Here is a 27,652-nt window from a genome sequence, read left to right as displayed (position 1 = left end):
TGAATATAACCAAGCTACTGCTAAAAGCTTTGCAGGACTTGGACTTAGTGGTGTAGATCTGTAAGAATACGAATTATGGCAGCATAAATATTAATATGGCTATCCATGCCAGGCAAAACAGTAAGCACTAAGTTTCTTAGTAAGGCAACCACAGATCTGGGAGATTCTGGGCAGCTCAAGTCCATAATGTGTTTTTCATAAAGTGTTATGAGAGCACAATGTTGGCCATACCTGATAATTCAGTATATTTTTTCTTGGGTTTGCTCCTACCTGTTTATCTCCATGGTGTCAATCCATGGGGTTTAAGAGGGAAAATAAAACACCCTGCATGGCAAACAGAAAATTTGCAATAAATCTGTTTTACAAACTTGCAGCTTAATGAAGCAAATAATCTAAAGCCTGATATTTCAAAATTTGTGCACGTGCAAAGGCAAGGATCTCTAAAACAGTATTTACAGAAGGAAGTTTTGCGCTGTCATTCATGCTGAGATGTAAGACAAAAGATAAGCAACAGGAAATAAATTGTTTGTTTCAGAGGCCTTTTAATTTTGGGCTTTGTTTTATTATGTTTACGCATTTTAGTCTGATGTAGCCGGTTCTATGTAGCTGTGGAAAGCATTAAGAAACCTTGTGTATGTGTGTGGAACTGCTAAATACTGAGAAGTTCCTCTGAAAGTTTAACTCGTAGCCTTTCAAAATTAATGATCCCTTTTGGCTAAACCTGCTTCTTGGACTTTGTGTACTTTTGTGAAACAGCCACAGACTTGGAATGACAGCGTGTGGGTTTTTACCAACAGGCAAAATGAGTCGTTCTAATTCAGCTGTGAAGGGCTGCGGCCTCATCTCCAACAACCTCTGTACCTGGCAGGGAATGCCTGTGAGAACAGAGGTCACTTCTCAGGGTTTGTTTTATGATTGTTCACTTTCAGTCGTAAGCTGAGAAAAGCAACTGAAGCTTCTTTCCTTCGCACAGCAGCTCAAAGTAACGCAAAGACGAGTGGCACAACAAGCTGGGGTGTTCCCAGTTTGCCAGTGGCTGGCCCTGAGGGGCGGCAATGCCCTTGTGCTGAAGGAGTGAGAGCTGTGCAGCTGGGACAGAGAAACTGCTCTGGTTGGGAAGGGCAGGATGTAATTTTGGGTTGGACTAGCTGATCTCCAGAGGTCCCTTCCAGCCCTAACCGCTGTGTGATTCTGTGATTGCAGCGTGCCTGGTGAGCCAGGGGACTGACGCTCCTGCTTTCCAAATGAGCGCCCTGCAGAACGCCTCCTTCCCCCTGCTGCTGGCTGCACGCAGACAGTGGAACAGCCCTGTGGTGTCTTTCCATGTAACTCCTCAACGCCTTTCCCCAGACTTTACAGCTTTCCACAGCTGGCTGTGCATCAGCCGAGCAGTTTTACCTCTGCAGAAACTGTGTGCTGAGAGGGGAAGGTTGAGCCTGAGGAGGAAATGGCCTGACGCTTGGTTTGGATCTGTTGGTCGCTTGATACGTCTGAGTTGGCATAAGTCATTTTCTTTTCCTATGTTACTCTCAGCACTAATCTTCACGTGACTGTTTTTTTTAGTGGATTAACAGCTGTTCTTACTTCATGCTATTACTATGCCATGAATCAAAAGCTCTGTAAAGTTTTAGAGGAAAACACTACAGGGCTTGGCTCAGCTGTGGGCTGCGGTCAGCTGAACAGAAACCAGACTGGCAGCCCTGCTCTCTCTGTACTTCAACCGGAAGGTCCTTTCTCCATGTGTCCCGGTGAGCTACACCCGATTTCAGGTTAGGACTCTAGGAGTTCAAATTATGTTTGTTTCTTAATTTATTTTTATTTTTTTTTAACGTGGTGGGATTCCAGGCTTTGGTCTGATTTTTGCGATGGCAAGCTGGAAGAGCCACTGTATGAAAGATGGGAGGACCTTTAGGAAAACAGACGAGCGCAACCCCGCAGGCACAGCTGCCGTGAGGCTGAAATGCGCTTCGCGTTCCGTTGAGCGCCAGCAGCTGCGGTAACGGGGTCTGACCCGAAGTCCGCGGCAGCTCGGAGCGGCCACCGGCGGCTGATGCGCTCCCGGGCCCGCCAGCCCCCCCGGCCTTTGCCCGCCCGCCGCGCTCCGCCCCGCCGCTCCCGCTGACGGGCCCCGCTGTTATCGCTCCCGGGGCGGCGGCGGCGGGTCCTTCCCTCACCCGCGGGGCTGGCGGTGCAAGCGGCAGGCAAGTGTGGGCACCGCGGGGCCGGGCGGCCCGCCCTGCCTGGGGGAGGATGCGACCCGCCCCGCCTGAGGGAGCGGAGCCCGGGGGCCGAGGCGGCTCTCGGCCCCGGGGCGGGAGTGCGCGGTCCGGCCGGTCCCGGCGGGGCAGCCTGCGGGCCTTGGGGTCTGCGCCGGCCGGGGAGTATCCCTGTGCTGGGGCTTCAGCAGAACCAGGCACCTCTCTCGGGGTTGGGAGAGGAGCAGCGGGTGCAGCTGGGGCTCCGCACGCACCTCACGGCACCCACAGCCCAAGTGTCGAGTGCCCGGCAGCAGCAGGCGCTGTGTTGGGCAGAACCTCGCCTTGGAGCTGCGCTGCCCGCCTGCCAGGACCGGGGTTGCTTCCCTCGGGATGTCCGAGCTGGGCAAGAACCGCAGCAGCGAGTAGACCTGTGTGCCTTGACCCGCCTGGCCTGGGGGCGGGTGGCTGTTTCCTCATGGGGAGCTGGATATTTAGGGTGTGCAGGTTCTGCAACGGGGTGCAAATCTGGTGTGTGCGGTGCCAGCATGCAGGAGCAGCTGAGGATTTGTGCATGGGCGGAGTATTTAAACTGTTGACCTGTGGCAGACTGTTGGGAAGATGCTTGCAATGATCTTTCCTCTTGTTGGTGTTACAATGATCTTTCCTCTTTCTAGTGAGACTTTTCTAACTTTATATTTTCTAACTATTTGCAATAGATGGTTCATAAAGTGTCTCAATGAAGCAGTGAAGCTTGGGAGCTAAGCATGTGCTAGAGAGGAAAAAACTGAGTGTCCCTCCATGAAGCTCATGCTTCAGTTAAATATTTGTTCTAGGCACTGGTTGTGTCTCTCAGTTAATGCTATCTAAGGCTAACATCAGCTGTCATCGTTTAAAGGATGATGGATAAGTGTGCTGTGTGTTAAAATGGTCTTGTAAAAGTTGAAAATTTCAATTTAGTTCAGCAGGCTAATGGTGAATTTTCCACTTTGCCTTTGTTTTCTGTACTTCCCGTGTTCCTCTGCCTGCAGTGTCCAAAGCGGAGGGCTGACGTGCCGTTGGCTGGCTCGGTCATACAGCTGCTCTCCCACTTGGGAGTTTCATATGGAGGATTTACCATTTGTTTTAAAAACAGCTGTCTGCAATGACCCTGGAGATTGGTTGTTTCTGCATACTCTGAAACAACTCAAAAGCAACACAATACTGCATTCTCCCCAGTAAGATTGCTGTTAGTGGGTTGATAAGCACACTTCCTTCAAAATCTGGTCGGAAAGGATAATAATTCCTTATTTAGCGTTACAGAAATGCAGTCTTGTGCTCTCGATCCAGACGTGCTGCGCGTTGTTAACGAGCAGAACACTCTGTTCGTTCTGTGTGATTAATGAAACCCAAAGCCAACTCCTGCCTGTGTTCTTGAGCTTCCGGAAACAGGACGTCCCTCTGAAAACCATCTCGCAAACGGGAAGTTGCAAAACTTACTCTTCACAGCTCATCTCTCTCTGACTCGGAGAAAGCAGGACACGTCTCCATCAGGTAACTCTTATTTCTGGGGCTACAACAGCTTCCTCCTCTGCTTGAGCTGTCTGCCCACATCTTTAAATAACTGCCTGCACTGGACAGAGGACAAGCAGCCTTGAAAGTGGAACTAACTTCTTTATAGGGCTGGGGGTTTATTGTGAATGGGGGGTGGGGAGGACATGTCTGCATTTTGGAAACTTCCTGTCAAACAAAATTATTAACATTATTTTTATAGTAGACCCTTCCGAGATTTTTCTCCCTCTGTCCCAAATGAATTGTACTGTAGGGGTTAATAACGGGGCTTCGTGCACCCCAGGTGCTTTATGGGGGTGAGGAACATCAAGAGAGCACATGAAGGTGCAGAATGAATTGTGAAACTACATCTAACACGGGGGAGAATTTTTGAAGCTGACCTTTAAAATATTTGGGGTTTCTAGATCAGTTTTCAAACTCCTACCTTTAAGTACCATGAACAAGTTCTACCCTTTTAAAGTGAAAACGCTGGAATTCTTGCCTGGTGACTCAAGGAGTTAAAGGGGAGCAAGTATAGAACACAGCAAAGTCTTGTCATAACCTCCTTTTCAGGTTATCATGCTGACTCTTTAAGGTTATCATGCTTGCTCGTTCTTTGTTGGCAATGAAACAATAAGGAATGGAATTGAAATGAGTTTATACCTGTTTTATCACTGAAAAGCTAAAAGCTGGTGTTCAGCTTGTGCAAACAATGGATTTAGAAGAAGAAAGGTTCTTGCTCGCTCTAGCAGGGGGAGGAGAACGCGTGGTTTAACTTTGGCTGACTTCTAGATTGCGCAATTGTACTACAGCACTACAACTGTCGAGATCTGTCAGGCCTTAGGGCTCTGGCTCCCACCTCTCAGGTGCCAGGGTGCAGCTGTAGCAAGAGTAAGTGTGGGTTTCTGACCTTTCCTTCCAGCCGCTACGCTGATATAAAAGCTAAGAGGTCACCATGGATAGAGAACTAAGTATTTTGGGTATACTCAAAGATCCCAGATTGAGGACGATGTAAACTCTTGTTTTATTGAGCTTTGTTTTCTTATCAAGCTTAGGGCCCGTTGCTTCTCCTGCAAGCACAGACTCACACACTCACCCTTGCTCAAAGCACCCAAAGGGTTGTGTCTGTGTGCATCTGCTGCTACGTCCCAGTGTTCAAATACAAATGTAAGGATGTGTTTGGCTGACCCATTACAGTTAATGGAATGGCGCTCAGTGCGTTAAGACAACTGTATCATTCAATATTTAGTGATCTACAACGCCCTTGTTCTTTTTGTGGCACTTGTCTCTTCAGGATTGTAATATCCCAGCTGGAGCCTGTGAGTCGCCTGTGCTAAAGGCTCAGATACACTTTGTGCCACAAGAACCAGAAAATGTTCTTATGCTTGGTTAGAATTCATTTGCATGTATGAAATGATGAAATTTCAATTTCCTGGCAGAGGCCAGGGTTGACTTTCTTTTATTTTTTTTTTCCCCAAATAGATTTGCAAATTGGTGCAACAAAGGTTTAGTATTATAATTCTTGTCTTGAAGACTCATCCAGGCAGATAAATAAATATCAATTCTACCTTCTGTGATTGTTAGTGGTGCCCTCCCTTGTCTTGTAGCTTCCAGCTTACTGAAAGATGTCAGCAATTGGAGTAGTGTCCTCCTGTCCCTGTCTCCGTCCTGGTGCGCGGCTGCTGAAACCAGGGATGCAGAAGACGGGCTGGCTTGGCTTGCACACGGCAGCCAGGTGCGCCGCCAAGGATTACTATGAAGTGCTTGTGCTGGGTGGAGGTGCTGGTGGAATCACCATGAGTGCTCGGATGAAGAGGAAAGTGGGGGCAGAAAATGTGGCTGTTGTTGAGCCAAGTAAGGTGAGTCTTCCTCGGAGGTGAAGCATCAAGAAGAACTAACGTTTTACATATGAGACTATATCGGTCTGATTCTTATCCCGCTCCAGCCCCACATGTTTTAATGGCCAACCAGCCATCTGTTTGAAGGCTTTGCATGAAATTTGTTGCTCCATCATAGAGATGCATGCACCTCTCCAGCTTTAGCATGCAAAACTCTTGCTTGTTTACACAGCTGCTTTTGTTAAGAATAATGCAACGTTAAAAGCAACAGTAAGTCCAAAGTGTCCAAAAATATTTAACATTCAAACACGTTTTCACATGGACCGAAAGATGTGCCATATTCAAATACAAAGCCTCTTGTCATCAACAACTGTGATCATTTTAGAGTAAACCAGTTCATTGCATGCTGAAGCAACATCGTTGGTCAAGAAACAAGTTTCTGGTATAGCGCTATTTGTATTTACTTTTCCTTTCTCTGAGAGACTGCAAATAATAAGATATAGACATTAACACCTTGTGAATACATGTAATTTCCATTTAGTTTTATTCAGCACGACTGTAGATAAGGGTAGCAGCAAACAATCATTGGAGCTTCAAGAACATTTTTAAAATAAGTACCAAGGCCTCATGTTTGTTCTGAAACTGTTTGTTTTATTTTCAGGCAATACTGTTTAATTTAATTGTCTTGAATTTGAGTGATCTTAAAGTCCCTTCAAACAGTTCTCAAGTGTCCATTTGAACATTTTGTTCAGACCCATTACTACCAGCCCCTGTGGACCCTGGTTGGCGGTGGCGCAAAGCAGCTGGCGGCTTCGGCGCGTCCGACGGGAAGCGTAATGCCCAGGGGTGTCGAGTGGATCCAGTCTCGAGTTACAGCGTTGGATCCGGATAAGAACTGCGTCTGGCTGGAGAATGATACCAAGGTAATCAGGTTTTCTTAAAAAAACATGTTAGTCTCTTATTGCATGTCATGAGTTGTCTGCCCACCCCAGCACATCCCCTGGGAATTGCCTGGTGAGCACCCAGGAGGCCAGGAAACCCCACTTAGTCTGATAAGAAGTGCTTGATATAAAACCTATTTCTGATAAAAATTGTTGTAGGTAACTGGCTTAGAATCACATCAACCTAAAATACCATTATCATAAGTCTTCAGTTCTTTATAGCGAACTGAACACAAAAGATAAAATATTTTGCTCCAAACACTTGTTTTTGTGCAGGGCAAAGGCTGTGTGTGTAACTCATAATGCAGTTAGCGTCTTAACTACGAATTATTCTTAGAGCGTAGCGTTTACTTTACTAGTGTTCCCTGTATCTCCTTCCCCTATGACTCTGCTGTCAGAGAACCTCAATTTTCTTTGAGGTAATGTTTTGGGGTTTGTCTAAAATACTTATTTTTTTCTACCTTTATACAACAGGTGTTTTACAAATATCTGATAATTGCCCTCGGGATTAGTCTGCACTATGAAAAGGTATTTGTTTTTACAGTAATCAAGTTTTTACTAATTTTAACAGCACCACATACCTTTATGATTGACTACAGTAAATAGCTTTTCAGTACACTTTTTTACTGCAAGATATTGAATGCTAATAGGAATTAAAGAGCCAGAAGACAGCCTGATTACTTTACTCCTTCCACAGTTCTCTATGTAATAACCTGAATATGATATAGTACCTGATGATGTAGTACCTGATAGTATATTTAAGTCATAAGTAAAGCAAGAGCTTAGTTAACTAGTGTTAACTTAGCTAACTAGAGCCACACCAGAGAAATTCTGGTGATGAGGTCAGTGGAATGGGGAATTGCATTGTGTTCAGTGACCCTCTCAGCCTGGGTATACGTCTCTTTAGTACTGATAGAACTACGTTCAGTATTCGGTAATAGAAGCCGTGTAATGCAGTCAATTGCTATTGCTCTGTAGTGAACAATGTTTGTAGTAAGAGATTTATATGAATTTTATTCAAAAGTGGCCAGTTTAAAAAGAGGGGTGGCTTCTATTATTTGTCTTCGCCATCAGAACCCTTCCTGGCGTAGACTGTAACGTCCCAAACGCATCGCAGGCCATCAAACGTGGCTCCATTTTCTCACAGAATTTCTGCAAACTTCCTTCCTCACAAACAAACGCTCAGGCATAGTTGTGAAATAATTATTGGAGACAGCCGAGTTAAAATAACTCTAGAAACACGGGCATCTCTCTGCAGCTGGCTACTGAGAAGTTTCATTCACCTTTTACATTTCATAACGCATTTTTTAACATTATATTTGCTTATGACGATGTGGCAGTGACTTTATATATTCTTACTCTGAATTTCGTGTGCTAGTCTCCAAAAACATGGGGCTGGGTCTGTGCTGAACACTTATGATACAGATCAGAATAATGTCATTAATTGTTACATCTGCTAAATGATCTGATGCAAATACCTCTTTGATTGCTAGGCTTATCTTCAAAAATGCCAACTAGCAAGTGCGTATGGGCTTTCTTTTTGCTAGAGGCTTCTTATATAGCTGTTTCTTAAGTCTGCATTTAATACCTCATGATGATGCCAACATTTTTGCCATCTGTGCTTTAAACCTTAATTTCATTTTCTTAGATCAAAGGTTTGCCTGAGGGTTTTCACCACCCCAAAATAGGTTCCAATTATTCTGTTCATACGGTAGAGAAAACATGGAAAGCTTTACAAGATTTCAAGGAGGGAAATGCTATCTTCACTTTTCCAAACACTCCGGTGAAGTGTGCAGGGGCTCCTCAGAAGATCATGTATTTATCAGAGGCCTACTGGAGGAAAGTGAGTATTGTGCTCCCCGTACCAGTGCTAAAGGCTTCATATCATCTCTAAAACAAATAAAACACACGTGAAAGGAATGCAGCCCAATTAAAGTGACCGAGTTGCTTTTTCTGTTATTAATGTATAACAAATGAAGCTAACTGAATTGTACATAGATACTTATTATATGTTTAATACTGGAGATACTTGTAGAATTCAGAATCCTTAAGGAAAGAACCGCTTACCTGCTTCTGGTGAGCCACAGGTACAGCTGTTCTCAGCTTAATTTGTAACCTCAGGTGGTGCGCTAAAATAATGCTGTCTGGAACTAAGTAATTTTGATACTTTAAGCATTTAAGCCTGTTGCTGCTTGTCTTTGTGCCACTCTGAAAAGTGGCTGTGCTTGCTCCTCGCGGTGCAGTCTCAGCATCAGGAGGAGTCAGAGCCAGGCTGTTAAAGCAAACTCAGTGGAAACGAGAGGCGACCTCAGGCCCAAGTGTTGGGCTTCGTGTGTGTTTAAGTTTCATGAGCCATCTACCGGGCGAGTATCTGAATAATGCATAGAAGGGAAGGTTTCGGAAAGCCATACGGTATTAGGCTGCAAGTGCTCAACCTGCGTGCAGCAGCTCCTCAGTGAACTGTAGACTCCTCACCAGCAGTTTGTGGGGGGTGTCTTCAGTACCTCACTCAGAAACGGCAAAGAATAGAATAATAGAATGATCTTGTCTAGCTTCTAACGTGCTGTGAAACAGCTGTATCTTGAGAGTTATAATGTTAATACTTTGAATCGCATTAATAGTTCTATTGGCTCTCCAGTAGTACAACGTAGTTCTTTTGTTTCTGCTAGTTTGTCGCAGTTTCTTAATAGGAAAGCCTAATTCGATCTCTCTGTGCAGACAGGAAAACGTTCCAAAGCAAACATAATGTTCAACACTTCACTTGGCGTCATTTTTGGCGTTAAGAAGTACGCCGATGCATTGCTTGAAATAATAAAGGAGAGGAATATCGCTGTTAATTATAAATGCAACCTTGTAGAAGTTCGAGCAGACAAGCAGGAAGCTGTGTTTGAAAACCTGGACAAACCCGGAGTGACCGAAGTTCATCAGGTCAGGAGCGTTCAAACCTCTGGTCTGGTTCTATTTATTTCCTGTGTATACCACAAGGCTATGATAATATAGTGTCTGCTTCATTGTATACTACTGCTTCCTCCTGAAAGTACCATCTCTAACTTCAGCAGGAGATTCTGAAGTTTGTAACTATGCTGGAGAGAAGAGAATGTTTCCATGGAGTCCTGTATGCCTTGTTAGTATAACTTGGGAATGTCTCAGATATATATGGAATAAGGCAAACAGCTGTTATGCCAGCCTAGAGGGAGTTGCCTGAGAAGGTTCATGTTAGTAAAGGATGCGCTTCACATTTGAGAGCAAATTTTCTTTTTATATATATATATATATATATATATATATATATATATGTATATTATTTTTTTAGTCAAGAAGTAAACCCCTTATACTGCCCTTATTGCCTTATATCAACGCAGGTGTGACTTGCTCTGATAAACTAGCTGTTGGTTGCCTTTTTTCTTCCTGTCTAGTATGAAATGCTTCACGTCACCCCCCCAATGGGGCCACCTGACGTCCTCATCAACAGTCCTGTCTCGGATGCAATTGGCTGGGTGGATGTAGATAAGGAAACCCTACAACATAAAAGGTATCCTAATGTATTTGGTATTGGAGACTGCACCAACCTTCCAACATCGAGAACTGCTGCAGCTGTAGGTAAAGTTGCACGTGTGTTTGTTGTTGCCATTAACTCAGTTTTCTTTGTTCCAAATGCCTCAGGGGTGAACTAATTCTATTTTCTGTGCTCATAGAATGCGTGTATGGCTCTTGCACTCCATCGTCATTCAGGGACAAAACTTTCTGCCCTATCTTAGCGGCTCATGTGTACGTGTCAGCCAACTGATAAGTCACCGCTGAGCCATCACGTGGTCTGTACTTGTAGCCACAGGGTCAAATCTAAACACACTTCAGGCAAATGGTCTCACAACTGGAAAAAAGATGTGAATAGGGTGGAAAAAACCCAAAGTCTGTACTGGTGTGTGAAAAGGCAAAATAGTATGTTGTTGGTGTAAGACGAAGGATGGTGCAATCAACTATTCCAGCATATGGATCTAAAATACTTTCCTTACAGCACTCGAAACAAAACTTCAGTGCGTTAGTGTTTGGGAGGCTCAACACGTATAATGTGGCATAGGTTAAAAACACACAGCTCAAGTTCCATGAAGCTTTATCATGTTGGAAACAGGCCAAAGCATTATTCAAAACTGTTTTCTTTTGTTATCTGTAAACTTCCCAAACTGATTCGACACACAAGTTCAGTTACAGCTGAATTGTCCAACAAAACGCCCAGCTAGCAGCATGTGCTCTCATAATGGCAATAACTGCCACCTGAAATAAAGCCTTAATATATATATATTGTTTTGTGTGTGTCTTTAATTTGTTTTTTGGTTGTTTTTGTTTTGTTTTGTTTTTTCCTCATCTTCTTATGTAGCTGCCCAGTCTGGAGTGCTTGATAAAACTATTTCCCTGGTCATGAAGAACCAGTTGCCAACTAAAAAGGTACCTGCAGATTTTATTTTGGGGACAAGGTACCTCGAATGCCTTCTCTATTCTTACACAGGAAGTCTTGCAAGCAGCTAAATTGTGTGAACCAGGAGACAGGAAGGGCTTTGCATCAGCACTTGGGGTGCTAAGTACTGTGTCGTAACAGGAATTCAGTTCCACAGTTCATATTCTTGATACTGCTATTAAAAATATTATATATTGAATTCCTTGACTTTTGAGTTGAAAGAAGTTGAAAGGCTGATTAGTCTGGGTTCTTCACCAATGCAGGTGACTTACTTAGAATAAAACTGTTGGCTGGTATAATCCCTGCTCCCTTGTAAACTTTACACATCTGTACTATGTTAAAATTGCCTCCCCTGTGCAGAAAACGATCTTTTAAAGAGTTAAACCAAAGGGTTTGTACTACAGAAAATGTTAAGCCTGTAACTATGTTCAAATTTATCTTTGAGATTTGACTTTCATTTTACATATGGCTTCTGAATGAATATTCCTTGGGGGGTACTAACCTGAATATCATCAGCCATACTCCTCCAATCCTCTGGGAATTCTTACAGCTATATTCAAGATCCTGTTTATATATATATATCTGTTAAAGCTGGCACTGGCTCTCATCCTGATATACTGGTCACCTATTTGACTGGTTACAATGACTAGCAATTAATGATGCAAAGCCCTATTGTTATAGCTTAGTTTTAATTTAAGCAATGCTGTTAAGCAAATCTACAAGCTACAGTTGAAATAAAATGCCTTAGTATTATGGTTATTAAATTGGCTTAGCAGCCTTCCAAACTCACTGGCATTAACGCTGTAAATGCAGAAACCTCCTAGCAACTTCTTTTGAAATATGAACATTAAATGGTGAGGTAATACAAGCCATATAGTTAAACTTTACTCAGATTGATGAAAAGGGGTTATTCTTCATTGCAGTATGATGGATATACGTCCTGCCCACTAGTAACAGCCTATAACAAAGTGATCCTAGCGGAATTTGACTACAGTGCTCAGCCTTTGGAGACCTTTCCCATTGACCAGAGTAAGGAGAGAATAACCATGTACCATATGAAAGCTGACATGATGCCTTTTCTCTACTGGAATGCCCTACTGAAGTAAGTATTTCAGTTCTGAGCAGGCAGAGCTGCTGTGATCATTCAGAAAAAAAGCCAGGAAGATACCTGTTCTGGCTTAGTTCCTTGCTAGAACAGAAGCAAATGAAGTGCGTCCTTTGTTATGACTGAAACCTCAATTTTCTGAAGATCCTGGGTGCTTTGCTATTAACCAGTTGTTCAAGCAGGACAGGGTTAAACTGCATAGAAGGGAAAACCTCAATGAACTAAAGATAATTCTCCAAAACAAACCATAACTTGCTAAGAGATGTCTGTTGGGGGTATCTTCTGGGACTAAACCAAAACCACTCCCCACAAACCCTACTTTGATAGCACATGCATAAAATGTCATGAAACAACTTTGTTGTTTTCTAGGGGGTACTGGGGAGGACCAGCTCCCATCAGGAAGCTAATGCATCTGGGCTTCAAGTAACTGCTTGTGCTGTCTTGGTCAGGCCCCGCTGAAGGAAACTGACTGGTCAGACTGTGGATGAACACCTTCGCTCTTGGACAATCACCTCCTAGGCTTGTTTGGTTTGTTTTTTGTTAAATACAGCTTTGATCCCAAATTCATTTTCCCCCCACTAGTAATTAAGCCTGAAGATGCGCTTTCCCTGCTCTATGTAAACCAAGGCCTTAAGCTATTTCTGTTCATACACTGGAGTTTGAACCTAAATGTGAACTTGCAGAACACTATCAAAATCTTCTAATAAATTTTAAAGCTGTTGCATATGTATTTTTTTCTCATTACTCTAAACTGAGTTGTCTGCATCTGAGATCAATGTGTGCGCTGGATTTAACAGAATATTTCAATGCTAGTAAAACTGCTTGAAAACCTCCTATTCTCTGATTTTTGGAGAGTGAAATCAATCCTAATTTCTTCATCAAGAAGCATCCCTGCTGCCTAATTAGGTGGATTATAGAAATTCATAGAGGTTACCAAAAGTGAAGAACTCAATGCAGTACATGTGTATAGGTTGTATATACACACACATTCCCCTAGGACAGTTCTGCCACTTCACATCTGTTCTGCTATAATGTTTTACTCTCGCAGGTAAAGAACATAGTGAAAAGAATTCCCACGAGACTGGGAAAAGACCAAGCTCATCTGAGGCTACGTACCAGGCTGACACAGAAATTAAGATGACAGACAAGGGGGAAGTGCTTTTTAATTATGACCATATGTAACTCAGTTTCAAGGGAAGATTGAACAAAGTCGAATTTAAGAATTGAGTCTTCACAGAAGCTGGAACTTTAGTGGCAGTCAGGTAGACAGCGCAGGGCAAACAGGAGTCATCTTCATTCGCAAGAATCATCAGCAGCAGCTTATTTCTAAACAGAAAGATATACACAAACATATTTCCAGTTATAGCTTCATGCTTTTTCAACATAGCCTTTAAAATTGTTGCCTTTGAGTTGCAACTGTAAGCATAAACATGTACCTGCATGTTAAGTAGTTCTTCAATCTTATTTTGGATCTGTCCATACACATCATTAAACAGTTCCTCCTTTGATTTTGTTCCATTCAAGTGCACTTAAAGGAAGTAAAATAAGAGAGCTATAATTGAATGTTTCTGTAAGCCTGCCAGAGCCTAATTTAAAGAGCATGCACTTGACTGGTATCTGAGAAATATATACTCCATCCACCTGCTTCAAGTCCTCTCATGCACTTAAACCAGCATGTACATCCCAGGTTTGAGAAACACTCTCATAAAGCAATCTTGCAAAAGCGCTTTTGTCATTAAAGACTTACCTACATCAACACCCAGATCTTCCATGATCTTCCTGTGCTTTACATACATAGGCCAAACATGGCCATCAAACAATCCAGGTGGATCAGGTACAGTGTAATTCCTTGAACTATAAATTAAAACATTGATAATTTAAGTCTAATTACAGTTCAGGGAAATGACAAATAATTAATTCAGTTTCTCTACACACTAGCCTGAGCCTGTTGCCTCCAATATAGTTTGTAAACTTACCAAAAGACAATATTTAGCATAAGCTGAAAGCATAAAGAAAGCTCCCAAAAGTTGGAATTTGATGTGCAGGTCCAAAGTGTTTGAGATGTAAAAAGGATTCTTAAGACAAACTAATCATAACATTGATGAATACCCTTCTCTTGATGCTTTAGCAGAACTTTGGGTAAAATAGCTGTCAGCTTATTCGTCTGAAACCAAACTTCAAGTCTAACACATTTTATTTGCATTAAGAACAGTGTATGTGTAGAACAATACAGCCAAATATAAAATCCCAGGGTAGTTCAGGACCTGGAAACCATATCACTGCAAGACCAGAAGGGAAGAAAGACCCTTGAAATATCTGTGCCAAAACTGAGCTTTAGTTCCACATACACAGCAGCTTGGTAGGAAGCTTCTGGGTTTGGTGAAGGAAGCTACAGTGTTCTAACACAGCAGCTACATTAGTGTTTATCCTTTCTTACCTAAATCTTCCGAGAAACAAAGTCTTGAATAGAGTGAGGTGTTATTGGGCTAGCAAGGGAACTTAGAAAGATAAACTTACCTTCTCCTCCTTTTACACTCTTCATATGGAATGGAAAGAAAGAACCGATGGTGGAATACGTCAATCAGTGGCCTGAAAGGATAAGTTTGGTTACAGCCAGGCTGTTTGATTAATAGCAAGAAATCGACAGGTTGAACTACATCCATTTCCATAGCTAGAGCCATCTTCAAACTTGCAACACCTAAGCTCAGCAGTGGTCAATACCAGCTGCTAACTCTTAGTTTAGAACAGGTCTTTTTATTGCCTTGGAGGTTTGCCTGTCATGTAAAAATCAAAATATACGAAGGCACATCTGCTTACCTGTAGGTGTAAAGTAAGAAGCCTTCAACAATAAGAATGTGGATTGTTTTATCTCTTCCCTCCTTGTCTTCTAAGATCTGGGCATCCAGTGTGTTGTTGATCCCATGAGAACGTTCAAACTTGACTGGGTTTTTTATCCACGCGTTGATGGTACTCATCATAGCTTCCATATCTAACGCACTGATCACTAGCACAAAACAGACAACTATTATCAAGCAGTCATTACGCACCATCTAGTAACAGAATCAGTACAAAACCAGTGCACGTAAAGGGTCAAAATATTCCACGTTTTTGAGTTACACTTCAATAATACAGTTGTAAGGCCTTACCATCATACTGTTTAAACCCATCTTCAACTTCTATTTCATCTTGGGGCTGAAACAGTGATACAGAAAAGAGCTGGTCAGGATAGCTACTAGCCCGTTCGAAAGCAAGAGTCAGGATCTGAACCCTGAAGCTACAAAGGGGAATCTTAACCCTCCACCAAGTTTCTTTGCATGCAGATAAAACGCAGTGGTAACGAGAAGAAGATAAAGCAGCCTGCTTCTCTATCTTCCCACCAACACAAGCACACCGTGTAGCTCCGAGAAAACGGAAAGTCATCGGGACGTGTTTCGGTGCGGGCTTATCCGCCAGCCGCACCGGCTGAGCGCTGCAGAGGAGCCGCCGCAGCAGGCACAGGGAGCCCGGGGGAGCCGGGCAGGGCGGGCCGGGCGCCAGGAGAGGGCGGCAGCACGCGGGGTCACCGCTCGCCGTCCCCCGGCCTCACCTTGAAGAAGTCGTCCTGGTGCACCACGCTGCAGTTGGGCAGCGCCCGCCGGAGCCGCCGGGTCAGGGTGGTTTTCCCGCCGTTCGTGACCCTGTGGCGAGAGCGCGCGCCCGTCGGGAAGCGGCACGCGGCCACGTGCGCGCGCGCCACTGCGGCAGCGGCACGAGGAAGGCCGGGGGGAGGGGAAGGGAAGGCGTCCCCGGGCCGGGCCCCGCACCCCCGCGGGCGCTCCCTCCCCCAAGCTGCCTCCCCCCGGCCCGCCACGCCGCTCTCACCCGCCGATGCCGATGATGATGTTCATGGCGCGTCCTGGCTGCCGCCCGGCCCGACTCCTGCAGCCTGTTCCTGAGGGGCGGGGTGGGGACCCGGTGTCTTCGGTACCGGCCGCCTACGTGCCTGAGCCGGGACCCGGGGAAGGAGAGGGGGAAGAAAGGGGCCGGAGAAAGAGGAGAAGGTAGAAGGGGGTGAAACCCAACGTCAACTGCTGGTCAACGCCATGGTCGGAGGAGGAGGGAGCAGCAGCAGGGCTGGTCCGCGCCGCACCGGAGCGCTCCGCAAAGGGAGGCCGGGCCCCGCTGCAGGGGCCTTCCCTCACGCTCCTGCGCGGCCATTGGGCGGCTGCCACGGCCACCCAGCCAATGGAGAGTGCGCAATGCGGAAGACTCGCGACTATTGGGTAGGACGCATTCACTCACGCCCGATGCGCTTACAGCGCGGCCGCTCGGCGGCGCTTTATTGGCCGCTGCGCCGGCGGAGGGCGGCTGCGCCAATGGCAGAGCGATCGCGGCGCCGTGGGGGCGGGTCTAGCGGTGGCAGCGCGGTGCGGGTGTGCGGCGCTGTGCCCGCGCGCTCCTCCGGCCCGCCAGGGCGGCAGCTGCCGGGTCCCGGTGCCGCCCGCTCCTTCCCGGGGGTGCCGCGGGGCGAGCCCTGAGGAGAGTGGGGCAGGTGTCGGTGCCGCTGCCGCCTGCTCCGGCTGTGCCGTTACAGCGGCTCCGGTAGCAGTAACCGCGTGGGGCGGGTGCAGCGGCTGATGGCGGGCGGCTCCTTCTGGGCTGCGCTCCTCGTTACGCTGAGGTGGTTGTTGGCCTTCCCGAGCTGTTAGCGCGCCCGCCCGAAAGGGCTCGGGGGGCTCCTGGCGCCCCAGTCGAGACACCCGGTTGTCGGTACTGAGGGGCCGCGCTCGCACCCGGCGCCTCACCCCGCTGGCAGGGCCGGGCCGCCCAGCGTCACCGCCTGCCCGAGGGGCCGCGGCCGGGCGGGGAGCGGCAGCGGGCCGGGCCGGGCGGGAATCAGTGCCCCTATGGCGTGACCCGGGCCGGGGGGAATCCCGCAGCCGGTGCCTGGGGCAATAACGTGCGGCAGCAGCTGTGGGAGCATTTTGTGCGCTCAAGGTCAAAAGGCCACGAAATCAGGGAGATCTGATGGGCACGTAGCAATTTGACAGGGAAACGGCGTGGAGGGTTTGTCCCCTGTGACTCCGGGTCTCAATGAAGGGCTCCCTGCTCCTCCAGTGTCCTTGCAGGTTCTGGTTGTCCCTCAGCTGCGGGCTGGCAGCGCTTGGATCCTGCGAACTGCAGAAGACCACAGGGCTGGAAACGGCTGTGCCGGGGGGACTGTCCCTCCTTCTGGTAATGCTTACAGTCAGGGCCTTTTTAAAATAAAATCTGAGCTTAATAACATTGAATTCCACAATTTGCAGGCTAGTAACTTGGTTCAATGTGTTCACGATACTAGTGTTTGGCGTGTTGTCAACCATTCGGCTTCTCGTCTTCATGATTTTTTTTTCACTAATTTTGGCAAGACTCCAGTCAAATCTCAGTTGATTTCTATTGCCATTATTTTTAGCTTCCAAACAGAACACATAATGGGGTCTCTTGGCTTTTTTTTTGAGGGAGGATGGGCAGTTAAAAATGCATTTTTTAATTTTGTTACTGAGCTCGTTTCTACTTTGAAATAGAGGACCTGTCTTGGTGTGTTTTTTTTTCCTTTTAATAAGTTTATGTACTTCCATTTTAAAAGGCGAAGCTTCAAATCTCAGAGGTTGCACCTAAATTCATTAGATTAACAATACCAACACGCTTCAATTAATTAAGATCTCAGGTAAGACCCTATTCTCAGCTTTCTATGAAGCTTCAGGATGGTAGGAGGCCAATATATAATCATGCTACGTAATAGTGTAGTATTATGTAGTTTGAGGACTACATCTCAAAATGAATTTGCCATCTCTACATATACTAGTAGAATCAGGATGCTGTTTGGCTCCAAGGTTCCTCCAAAGTCTTGATGAGTCATTGACTTTTTACTCCTCGCCTTACACCAAGCAAGATGCATTCTTCAAGTTTTGTGTTCAAAACTCCTTTTTGATCTGGAAATACAATTTCCACTGCTTTTGACCATATCTTGCTGTTCAAATATGTTAACGAACAGCTCTTTCGGTCTTTTCACATGATGTAAATATTAAATGAGCGAAGTAAGAATAATGAGCAAATTAGAAGCAGGGTGGATTTGTGAAAGGCGATTAGGCTGAAATGTGCTTCTCTCATCAGTTCAGTACTGACAGTGCTGGAGTGAAATGGGCAACGACTGGACTGGGAAGGTACCACAATTCACCAGCTCAGCTGGGGCAGGGTGGTGGTAGCCTGCATTTGATGTGTGACCATCTGCACTACCTGCACACTCGTCTTTCACTAGTAGCTGGGAGTCAAGGATTTGGCATGATCAGACCTTGAGTCTAAAGGCCAATTGTGAGGAACAGATATCTTTGGTATAAGTTATTTATTAAGATTACCGTGCATCTCTCATGTCTATGGAAACAGAGAATTCTTGTTTTGATTCAGGCGAACATTTTCTACTCCACACAGAATTGATATTTTGTAAGTAAAATCCAAGAATATTTTGAATACTTTTTAATACACAGCAATGGTACGACAAATTGAATGTTATGCTCAGTGCAGTAATCTAAACATTCAGCGCTTGGGGGGTTTAAGGCTACAGACTCCAGGATGGCTGCGCATCCTGCCCGTTGCATTCAACAGCTGTGTCTGTGCGTGCTAGCCATTGCCCCGGCCCTTTGTCTCTCTCTTCTCGATGATACTGCTGCTATGGTGAAAAATAGAGAGAAAGAACAACAGGATATTGTCCCGTTCTGGTCTGTGTGCCAACAGTGACAAAATGTTGTTTTCTCCTCAGCTTGGGGTTCTTGTTGGATTTATTAGTCCTGGGCGAGCCTGAACACATTAAGATGTTTTTAAAATTCTTCCAGTTAGTGTGGAAACCGTGAGTCTCTGAGAGGAAGGTGATGTCCCGTGCCCCAGCACAGACATTCCTGTCCTGGAGGATGATCCTGTGAGTGACGCAGAGGAAAAAGAAGAGTTCTGTTGTGAAAGACAACAGGAAGACATCCAACGCTGCTGTGTGCCAGGAGGACACCTGCAGAGCTGCCGCAGGGGTGGAAGGGAGCCACAGGCTGCATGGGGAGCGCTGAGAAAACTGCACGGCTGCGCAAATCTGATGCCAAACCAGGAGGCTATTTCTGGTTTCCGTTCTGCTTTTCTGACACCTGTAGGTAAGCGAGAAGTGCACAACAGGCTCCTGCAGCACCTTACGGAGTGAAGGAACCGTCGCAGGATATGGGATCACAGTGAAGTATTCTTGCTTAGCAATCGGAATTAATTATATGAAATATGAACTGTATACGCGCTGGAGTTGCCAAGACAGAAGCTGGCTGTGTTCCGGGGCTTGAGTGAGGACAAGCCATCCCGTCAGCTCCCTGAGAGCGGCAGGCAACACCCAGGTACGCACCGAGGTAGATGACCAAACGCTGGGAGGTACGGCAGGAGAGTAGGCATTCAACAATTATTTTGGGATGGAGATGTTTATTTTGATGCTCATCTCAGTGAGTCTGCTTTCAAAATGGGTTATTAGTGTACGGTGATATGCATTATGATTTTAAAGAAAATCTTAGCTTTGAGACAGTTGTCTTAACATGAAATAAACCCAAAAGATCCACAAGTAATGAAATGTAGGCAAAAGCTTTGGCTTCTGTGTATTCTTATAGTTGTGTGGGCCACTGTACTTTCTTTGGGGCACCCAAACAAGGCATCAGCAGGGATAAAGACCGTTGTGAAAGGATGAAGCGAGGTGAAAAATTAGAATTGAGCCAGATAACGAGTATTAAAATGACCCAGGATAAAATGGAATAATATACGCCACCAAAAGCTGAAGCTATCATAACAAACTCTATGAAAGATAAATGGCAGAAATTAAAAAAAATCTCCTTGAAGTGTGAGGAGTGCTGAAGTGTAAGAAAACCACACAGGTGAAAGGAATAGATGTGCTAATTACATAATTGTGGGACTACTTAAGAAGTGCCTGTGAAGGGGAAAGCCTATGCTGTTTGGTTGTGAAGACTTCAGTGAGGCTTCGGGAGGGCTGAACTGGTGAAGCTGATATGAAGTTGTTATGAAAGGCTACTCTGTATCCCTGGGTTTGATTTGTAGGGAGATGTTTTAAAAACCAGACAGTAACCATTAAAACATTGTGTTTTATTGTAGCTTCAGGGTTGTTAATGTCAGTGAGTGTTGTGGTTGTCTGCAGTTCAGGAGTGCTGTGCTAATACATATTCCGGGAAGCTCTAGGCTCTATCTGGTGAATGATTTCTGTTGCTGATATATGAGGCTCTTTTTTTTTTTCCCTTTTAAGGCCTTTTTGGAGTTGTAGAGTACTCTTTACTTTGAGATTTTATGTGTCCAAGAAAAGTAACTATATCAGATGCAAGAAGGAAACTTTTGTACCTGTTTGTAAATGTTAAGCACTCAATCTGTTGTGCTTCAAATCTGTTTTCTTTTGAAATACTAAATAGTTCGTAAGTATTGGCTAGTTGGGCTAACAGCAAGATCACAGACTGTTATACAAGACCTGACTTAATCCTAACATTGCTTTTATTACAGTTCTGTAAAAAACCCAGAAGTTATACTGCCATCTGGGAGTAAATGTGCAGAGTTCTTAACCCTAATTTCTGACATGAACATACTGATTTTAAGTTGATGCTACTCTTGTGTGCAGGTATATTTGAGAATTTACAGTCTTGTTTTAGTCTTCTGAAATGTCTATTGCTCAATAACTGTTGCAAGACTTTAATATATTTTAGTATAAGCATATAATAATCTCTTTGCAGGTGTACTCAGCCAATGTTTTCTGTGGTCTTTACCAGTGAATCTGCACAAGCAATAGCTTCCTAGACTCAGTTCAGGAACTGCATCTTGGTCCTCAAGCTGCTTTAACTCCCAGAGAAGTAATTACACTTAACAAGACCTTCTCACCTGCTGAAAATATAATGACTGAATTTCTGGTTTGTTTCAACTGGTGCAATGGTGAACAGCCCCAGCCGGTAGGTAGATACACAACTACCATCCTTTATCAGATTTGGAATTTTGTCTTTCAGGTATGCAGAAAACACTTCCATTGTCATGTTGTTTCAATTAGTTTGGGCTAACTAATGCACAAGCTAAAGCCAGACCTGTTAAACTATGTTTAAACTATGTGTGTTTTGCCAGAAGCTTTGGCTGTATGACTGTTTGCAGTTCTCAGGCCCTGACTTTCTAACCTTAATAAAGTTTTTGCAAAAATTCAGTTTGTGGTAATAAAAGTGACTTGGATGGTCTCTTACTGCAAACAGCCTGAAACTTCAGCCTGGTTGCAATGAGGTGTCATTAGGGGTCAGTCCTAACTGTTTAACTCAGCTGCTCGTTTCTGACGGAAAGCTGATTGTGTTTTGTGATGGAGACCTGAGATATCTCCTTTCTTACAGAAGAGGCGTCAGAGACTGGACCGGAATATGATAGGAGAACCAATGAACTTTGTACACACTGCGCATGTCGGAGCAAGAGAGATGAATGGGGACTGTTCATCAGTAAGTGTGCACCTCTGGGATAAGCAGGAATCTCCTCTCAGTAACTTATAGTGCAAGTAGCTAATAAAATACTAGATAATTGTAAGAGACAGAAAAATCTGACTTTTTTTTTTATCAATAGAATAGCATCCTTTGGTTTGTAAGTGTAAGATACTGTGGAAGATACAGTCAGCAAGAAGTGCTCATTTCCCCTGTATCTTCACATATGATGGGAACCTTTTGAATAAGGACTCTGTGGATGCACTTGATTCTAGGTCCAGATAACACATTACCCTGAAGTCAAAGCTGGGCTAGGGTGAGGGATGTAAGAATAAGTGGATTTTGGATAGCAAGAGCTGTCTCATCTCAACATATTTTAACCCAGAATTGTTAAATGCTGTTATTTCTCTCTACTATCAGGGACCCAGCACTGTAAACACAAGGCTCATCTGCCTCATCAAATTGGTGCTTTCAGTAATTGCTTTGACAACCAGGCTTTGTAAGATGCATGTTCTAATAAACTTGTTTTCTAGGCTGTATCAATTCAGGACCACATGAAGTCTAAAGGTGGCTACACAAACAGCACTTCTGCAACTGCTGAGATCTAGGAAACTGAGAGAAGGCTGAAACCTGCAATGTTTTGAGGACTCCCTGGACTGTGCTTTCATATTCTCTAAAACCTCTTTATCATGGAGTAGAGAGAATACTTGAATCATAAATAGGTCAGTGCAAGCTTTGGTGTTCTTTGCACAATAGCTTCTGAGGGAGTTATTGTAGATTATCCTTAGAATGGTCTGTTGTGGTAGTGTTGTAGTAGCACTGTAATTTGTCACTGTGGATGACTTTCTAGCTGTGTCCCAAAAACCTCACAAAAATGTCTTGTGGGATGGGATTGGAAGTCAGCATGAATTGTCTGGGGTTTTGGCCTCCATCCTTCTCTCCCTTCAAGAAATGCAGAGATTGATTTAATTGGAAGATGTCACACATTTGTGCTTCTTACATGGGCTAAATGGAATTGCTGAGTAGGATCTTGTAGCCTGTAATGCCGCTGTGGACCTTATTTCTTGATGGCTTACAACATAAAGTGTAAATCTACTGAGCTGTACTTGGGTATTTTTTAATGTCTTTTGGTGGTGAATGAACTCTAATGTAATATAGTTAACCGAGTCTGCAAAACCCAGTGGAACTTCAGCTTTGCTGTGATAATGCTTTTGGAGCTAAAAATGGAAGTTTTGCGAACATACTCTTGAATGAGGCTTAGAAAAATAGACGTTTCTCTCAATTACCTGGCTCCTTCCATACAGTGTTGTGACCGACAGATATTACTACACCAGAGCTAATAATGTGTGCCAGCTATCTTCGAGTGGTGCTACAATTTGCTTGTAATTGTGTGTTAATTTTGCTTGACTGCTATTGAATTTTAAACTAAAGATCACACTCTGTTAGCTGTCTGTAACAGTAACTACACAGGACTTCAGGATGTCTCTCACTTGTCTTTCTGGCTCCTTAGTTTCAACACTCTCTTTTTTTAGATGAACTGATGTTTTTTTGCATATACTTCTAAATGATATGGTTTAAATGAAAACTGTGGTTTAAGTGATACAGCCACGTGAAGGACAAAAGTGTAGGGTATTGTGAAATCTTGCAGGAGAACATTAAATGCAAACTTTGTCTTGCAGAGTTCCAGCACTTCATAAATAGGTTTTTAACCATAGCCAGTACAGTTTGTCACTTGGTTCTTGTTCATCTTTCTGTCATGGAATTAACTAAATACAAGTGTTTAAGTTACCATTAAATCAGCACCAGTTATGCTGGAAGTCAGTGGAACTCTTTCCTTCATAACTGATCTTGTGTCTAAAGCAAGAACTTTTTTCCATTAAAAAAACAAAATCAGATTTATTATTGAAGTAGAATACATGCCGTATTTTAACATATTTTAAAATTAGCACAAGTTAGTATTCCTGTCTTCTAACTTCAGATTTTTTCGAACAGTGTTGTTAAGATACAAAAAAGGTAAATCCTGTGTACTGTTGAGGAAGCATAAAGTGGCCAAGTTGTTTTAAAGAATATCAGCGTTACACTGAGTTCATGCATTCATTGGTCCACACTTGCCCTGAAAAAATAGTGTTAGGGCAACTGTGAAGAAAATGGGTTGAATTTTGTTAGCACTGTAAGAAGACGAATTGAGCAGGAGTTTGTATTTCCTGAAGACTCAATATGTTTAAGATCAGTGGTGTATGCATAACTAGAAATAAAAAAGTTGGTAATCACATCATTTCTTCTCTCTAAATGTAAACCAACAGAAATATTTTGTTATTAAACTCTTATTTATAGAAAAATCATAGTTTTCATTATGTAAACCAAGCAGCATTATCTGATGTAAAATTAATCTATTTTCATCAGCCTATGTATTACCTAGGACAATATTAAAGTTAATTAAATTGTCACATTATTGAAACGAAATGTTCTGCTATTGCATTAAATGTGCCATTACTTTTAAAATCTAAACAAACATAAACATGTCTTAGGACTTGGGTGGGTTTTTTGCCATATATTTAGAAACCTTATCTAGCTGTAATCTTTTATGTAACTCAGTATAAACCTCTCTCTGTTGAACTAGGCACTTGAACTTTTCTCATATTGTGAAAATTGAGGTATTTTTCTGTGCTCTGAAAACCTCTTGGTCAGGTGGATGGATCAGCACGGCTTGAACCTTCATTGCGCAAAACCCAATGTGTCCACTAGAGAGCACAATTTTACATCAAGTCTCTGTGTGTCTGCTCTCCGCAAGCTGTTACTCCAGCATGAGGTTGGTTTGTATGTTTCGGGGGTTTGATGTGTGGGTGGTTTGTTTTGGTTTTGTTTTCAACGTGACTGGAGTAAAATACAGCAAATGAGAGCAAAGGATCAAACTTTTTAATCTACCTTGCAGGCTGTGAGGCCCTTACATCAACGTGATACGGCAATGAGCTGCTCTGACCCGGTGGCATTTTATGGTTTCTTTTTGTAGTTGAAAGTAAAATAACTTGCAAGCAGATCAGTATCAAGCCTTCCATGTGTAGTCTGGCAGTCTTAGCATAAAAAGATAAAAGGGGGGGCATAGGCATTAGCTGTTATTTTAGATGCTGTTTTATCCCTTGATTGCTCTGCTAGGCTTTACTCACTATCCCATAATGTTGCATAAATCTGTCATCAGTATATAGATAAGGGTTTTTTTCCCCAACCTAATAAGTCTTTTTACCTCCTGTAGCAGCTTTATAACAATTACGTGGTGTGGTGCTATGTTCCAAGTGAGCCTGTGAGATGGTAACTTGCACCCCAGGCATGCAGTGCTGTTCCTTTGTATGGTTGTGCCATATTGGACTATCAGATGCTTCTGCTTCCACTCTGTGTAGACAAAAAATGTTTGAGAGATGAATAAATACCTTAATCTTACTGTGCCAGCAAGAATAAACATAATTTGACAACGCTAAATTCTGTGGAGGTATGGTTATGGAATTTAAATACTAAATACAGTAACACTGAAAAAAATCAGATCTGTTGGTGAAATGAATGATCACATGGCTGCTCTTGATTGTGCTTGGATTGACGTTGTTATCAGCTCTGTGACACTGCTATAAAACCACAAAAGCTGAAGATAAGAAGGATCTTGTTTGCCTTCTGTGATCTCTGTGGAGATAGCTGAGATGAACTACAAGAAGGAAACAGTTGTGTGGTACAGTGGTGTCAAAAAGATCTTCTCTGGTGAGTGGGTTTCTGAGACTTCCAGATACTTTGTGGTTCTGCAAACTTGGTTAGTCAAGAATCTCAGGCAGTTGTTTTAATGGCATTATACTGTGAAATAATTCAGGTAAGTGAGGCAGTCAGGGAATGTGAGGTAGAAGCTAGATCTTCCTTCCTAGCATTTTTATCTTAGGAGAACAAACTTTTCAATGGAACTGATTAAAAAGCATACTTGCAGTACTCTGGTTTACTAGGTTATGCTTATAGTTTATGGGACCTGAAGGTAGACTTTGAATTCTAAAAAGACAGTTGAATCACATGTGAAGGGTTAACATCAGAGGTGTGGCATCCTAAAATTAAAAAAAATTATCATTCATTAGATTGCAGATTTGCTTCAGGGCAGAAAATGAAGACTAACCATAAATAGAATATTCTTCTAAAACCAAGTTTGCTTGAAATATCTCTTCCGTATTTATTTTTTTTTAAGTGGAGACTTGTATATTTAACTCCTTGCTATTATAATACCACTCTTACTATGTGCCTTTCTGCCTTAATACAGGGACTGGATCAACAATGTGTAGACCTAAAGTAGCAGTTAATGCTTAAAATTCAAGATTGTAGATACTTAGCTCTACAGCTGAAGTCCCTGTCTGCCCAAGAAGGCGCTCCAAGTGGTTGGTGCTTGGTCTTCTGCAGACAAACTGCCCTTTGTTCATACACGGTAATTTGTCTGTTGATATTCATGTGCTTATATACATGCAAAAGGTTTCCCAGTCCTGTCTAGAGCTGGCCTGCTGGACAGTTGTGTCCTCAACAGAGCCATCATCTGTGGGGTTACTTAAACTAATCACCACGTTCAGCTCTGAGCCAGTTTTGTACTTTGCTGTGTGAAAGCATTAAGTCTGCTTATTGCCGCTTAATTCTCCGTACTCTGGGGAAGGTGGTCAGAGAGGCTAATGCGTCAATCGGGAACCATGGAAAAATGAGATATGCAAGTGAGGCAGGTTGAGAAGCGGTGTGGTGTGCGTTTATGAGGAACGAGCAAGGAGCAGAACGTGTACTTGTTAACATTGCTGTTTGCAATGCACAGGACGGCTTTGATACCAATTGGAAAATACTCATAATGAATGCGTAATTGGTATATGGAGGAAAGTGGGCACTTAAATGCATGACTAATCGGGGACTTTGAGATCTAGATTGCCAGTGTGACTTTAATGGATGGTAATATACTCTTCTCGCAGTGGCCCACAGAGCTGTTCTCAGAAAATCCGGAGCCACCCAGACAGCTAGCTTTGGTTTCTGCAGTTGCAGATGATGGCACATACCTGTTTGGGAGATGAGACCGTGCCTTTTCTTTCTGATGAATGTGAGGTTCCAGATGTTCTGAGTGCTGCACTCAGGCCTCAACTTGTGCCTGTCACTTGTTCCATACATCCTGTTTCAGTGCATCCCTTTAGTGTGACCCAAATCCTAAAATGTTACCCAAAACCATGGTTCAAGTGCTCTAACTTAGTTTTAATCCCACTTAAAAGAGTAGGAACGGATGCACAGGAACAACAACTTTGAGGTGTTTGAGACCTCTGCAGTACATTACTTATGAAATGGAGGACACAAAGCTGTCTTGAAACTACATTACTCAGTGAACCTCTTTAATTTTTTTGTTATTAAAGCAATGTAAATGGGATTAATATTCTCTTCATAACAAATTTTAAATTTCTTATATTTGCATATAAATCTAAACTGAACAAAATCAAGGTAGTTATTACTAAGGGCCCACCCTAATTCAGGGGCAAAAAAAAGTAGAATTATGTCTTTTACTGTTTTAATATATGTTTTAATATATATGTATATATTTAAATCATCTTAAGTAATGTGAAAGAATCCATTCTTTTAAACTGAAATTAGTATGATTGCTCTGGCTTACTGGAAGTTAAAGTGGACTTCAAATCTATATTTAGACTATGAGAGAGAATTTGATGTGCTTTTAAAGCTGGGGTTGGCCTGTACAAGTGGATAACTATTATAATTTGAGATTCTTCATCAAAGAGCTAGAAAAAGTGTTTTGTTACAGGATTTTTTAAAAATATAATGTATTTACATGCATCTGATCTTGCTGGTGTGTAAGAAAGACATGTACATTTTACATAACTTCAGTCTAAAGCTGAATTAAGACTATACTGATAATCAGTAATTAATCTCCTCACAGTGAGCTGCCTGAAAGTAAGGATTCAGAGACCAGGCAAAACAATGGCTCTTATTCTAGACAGTAATTAATTTAAAAAGAAAAATGATCTAATACAAGTTTAAAAGTCCAGTCTTAACATGAGTTGAAGCTGCATATTAGTAGTAAAAGTAGCTTGGTTTTAAATGCACTTCTCCATGTTTACCCTC

The 27,652-nt window shown here is 43.3% G+C and overlaps 3 protein-coding genes across 7 annotated transcripts; 2 read left to right on the top strand and 1 right to left on the bottom strand.

Annotated features, from left to right (window-relative positions):
* Nucleotides 1-1,604: 1,604 nt before the first annotated feature.
* Nucleotides 1,605-12,792, top strand: SQOR (sulfide quinone oxidoreductase). 4 transcript variants are annotated; one of them, XM_065847148.2, is made up of 11 exons: nt 1,605-1,748; nt 3,490-3,728; nt 5,333-5,584; nt 6,316-6,486; nt 6,979-7,032; nt 8,153-8,347; nt 9,223-9,432; nt 9,921-10,104; nt 10,880-10,947; nt 11,881-12,059; nt 12,432-12,792. In XM_065847148.2, exons 3-11 carry the CDS (start codon nt 5,351-5,353, stop codon nt 12,487-12,489), a joined length of 1,353 nt encoding a protein of 450 aa, XP_065703220.2. In that variant the 5' UTR covers nt 1,605-1,748; nt 3,490-3,728; nt 5,333-5,350; the 3' UTR covers nt 12,490-12,792. The 4 variants fall into 4 exon arrangements, with proteins under 4 accessions (XP_065703220.2, XP_071670183.1, XP_065703219.2 ...); XM_071814082.1 differs by having other exon boundaries at nt 1,618-1,748; nt 2,915-3,728; XM_065847147.2 differs by lacking the exon at nt 1,605-1,748 and adding an exon at nt 2,066-2,201.
* Nucleotides 12,793-13,207: 415 nt separating this feature from the next.
* LOC136106675 (nicotinamide riboside kinase 2-like) lies at nt 13,208-16,231 on the bottom strand. The gene is made up of 8 exons (XM_065847150.2): nt 15,924-16,231; nt 15,649-15,739; nt 15,209-15,254; nt 14,880-15,066; nt 14,580-14,651; nt 13,810-13,916; nt 13,499-13,590; nt 13,208-13,388 (listed from the first exon to the last, which is right to left on the bottom strand). The coding sequence occupies exons 1-8, from the start codon at nt 15,947-15,949 to the stop codon at nt 13,383-13,385; spliced, it is 627 nt and encodes a 208-aa protein (XP_065703222.2). The 5' UTR covers nt 15,950-16,231; the 3' UTR covers nt 13,208-13,382.
* Nucleotides 16,232-16,464: 233 nt separating this feature from the next.
* On the top strand, nt 16,465-25,012 carry LOC136106942 (CDC42 small effector protein 2-B-like). Of its 2 annotated transcripts, none has more exons than XM_071814081.1 (5): nt 16,465-17,276; nt 18,915-19,441; nt 20,825-21,037; nt 21,458-21,559; nt 22,072-25,012. In XM_071814081.1, the coding sequence occupies exons 3-5, from the start codon at nt 20,984-20,986 to the stop codon at nt 22,144-22,146; spliced, it is 231 nt and encodes a 76-aa protein (XP_071670182.1). In that variant the 5' UTR covers nt 16,465-17,276; nt 18,915-19,441; nt 20,825-20,983; the 3' UTR covers nt 22,147-25,012. The 2 variants fall into 2 exon arrangements, with proteins under 2 accessions (XP_071670182.1, XP_065703746.1); XM_065847674.2 differs by having other exon boundaries at nt 18,911-19,441.
* The last annotated feature ends 2,640 nt before the right edge of the window (nt 25,013-27,652 follow it).

Source organism: Patagioenas fasciata, chromosome 12 (genome assembly GCF_037038585.1).
Source record: "Patagioenas fasciata isolate bPatFas1 chromosome 12, bPatFas1.hap1, whole genome shotgun sequence".
NCBI lineage: Eukaryota > Metazoa > Chordata > Aves > Columbiformes > Columbidae > Patagioenas > Patagioenas fasciata.
This window is presented reverse-complemented; position numbering and strand designations above follow the sequence as displayed.

Coding starts and splice junctions, on each gene's coding strand:
- SQOR (XM_065847148.2), top strand. CDS start 5,351: ATGTCAGCAATTGGAGTAGTGTCCTCCTGTCCCTGTCTCCGTCCTGGT. Junction 8,348..9,222: donor CAGAGGCCTACTGGAGGAAA/GTGAGTATTGTG, acceptor CTCTCTGTGCAG/ACAGGAAAACGTTCCAAAGC. Junction 12,060..12,431: donor TACTGGAATGCCCTACTGAA/GTAAGTATTTCA, acceptor GTTGTTTTCTAG/GGGGTACTGGGGAGGACCAG.
- LOC136106675 (XM_065847150.2), bottom strand. CDS start 15,949: ATGAACATCATCATCGGCATCGGCGG. Junction 15,067..15,208: donor TGGGTTTAAACAGTATGATG/GTAAGGCCTTAC, acceptor GTTTTGTGCTAG/TGATCAGTGCGTTAGATATG. Junction 13,917..14,579: donor GAGTGTAAAAGGAGGAGAAG/GTAAGTTTATCT, acceptor TTTAATTTATAG/TTCAAGGAATTACACTGTAC.
- LOC136106942 (XM_071814081.1), top strand. CDS start 20,984: ATGACTGAATTTCTGGTTTGTTTCAACTGGTGCAATGGTGAACAGCCC. Junction 21,038..21,457: donor ATGGTGAACAGCCCCAGCCG/GTAGGTAGATAC, acceptor CCTTTCTTACAG/AAGAGGCGTCAGAGACTGGA. Junction 21,560..22,071: donor TGAATGGGGACTGTTCATCA/GTAAGTGTGCAC, acceptor CTTGTTTTCTAG/GCTGTATCAATTCAGGACCA.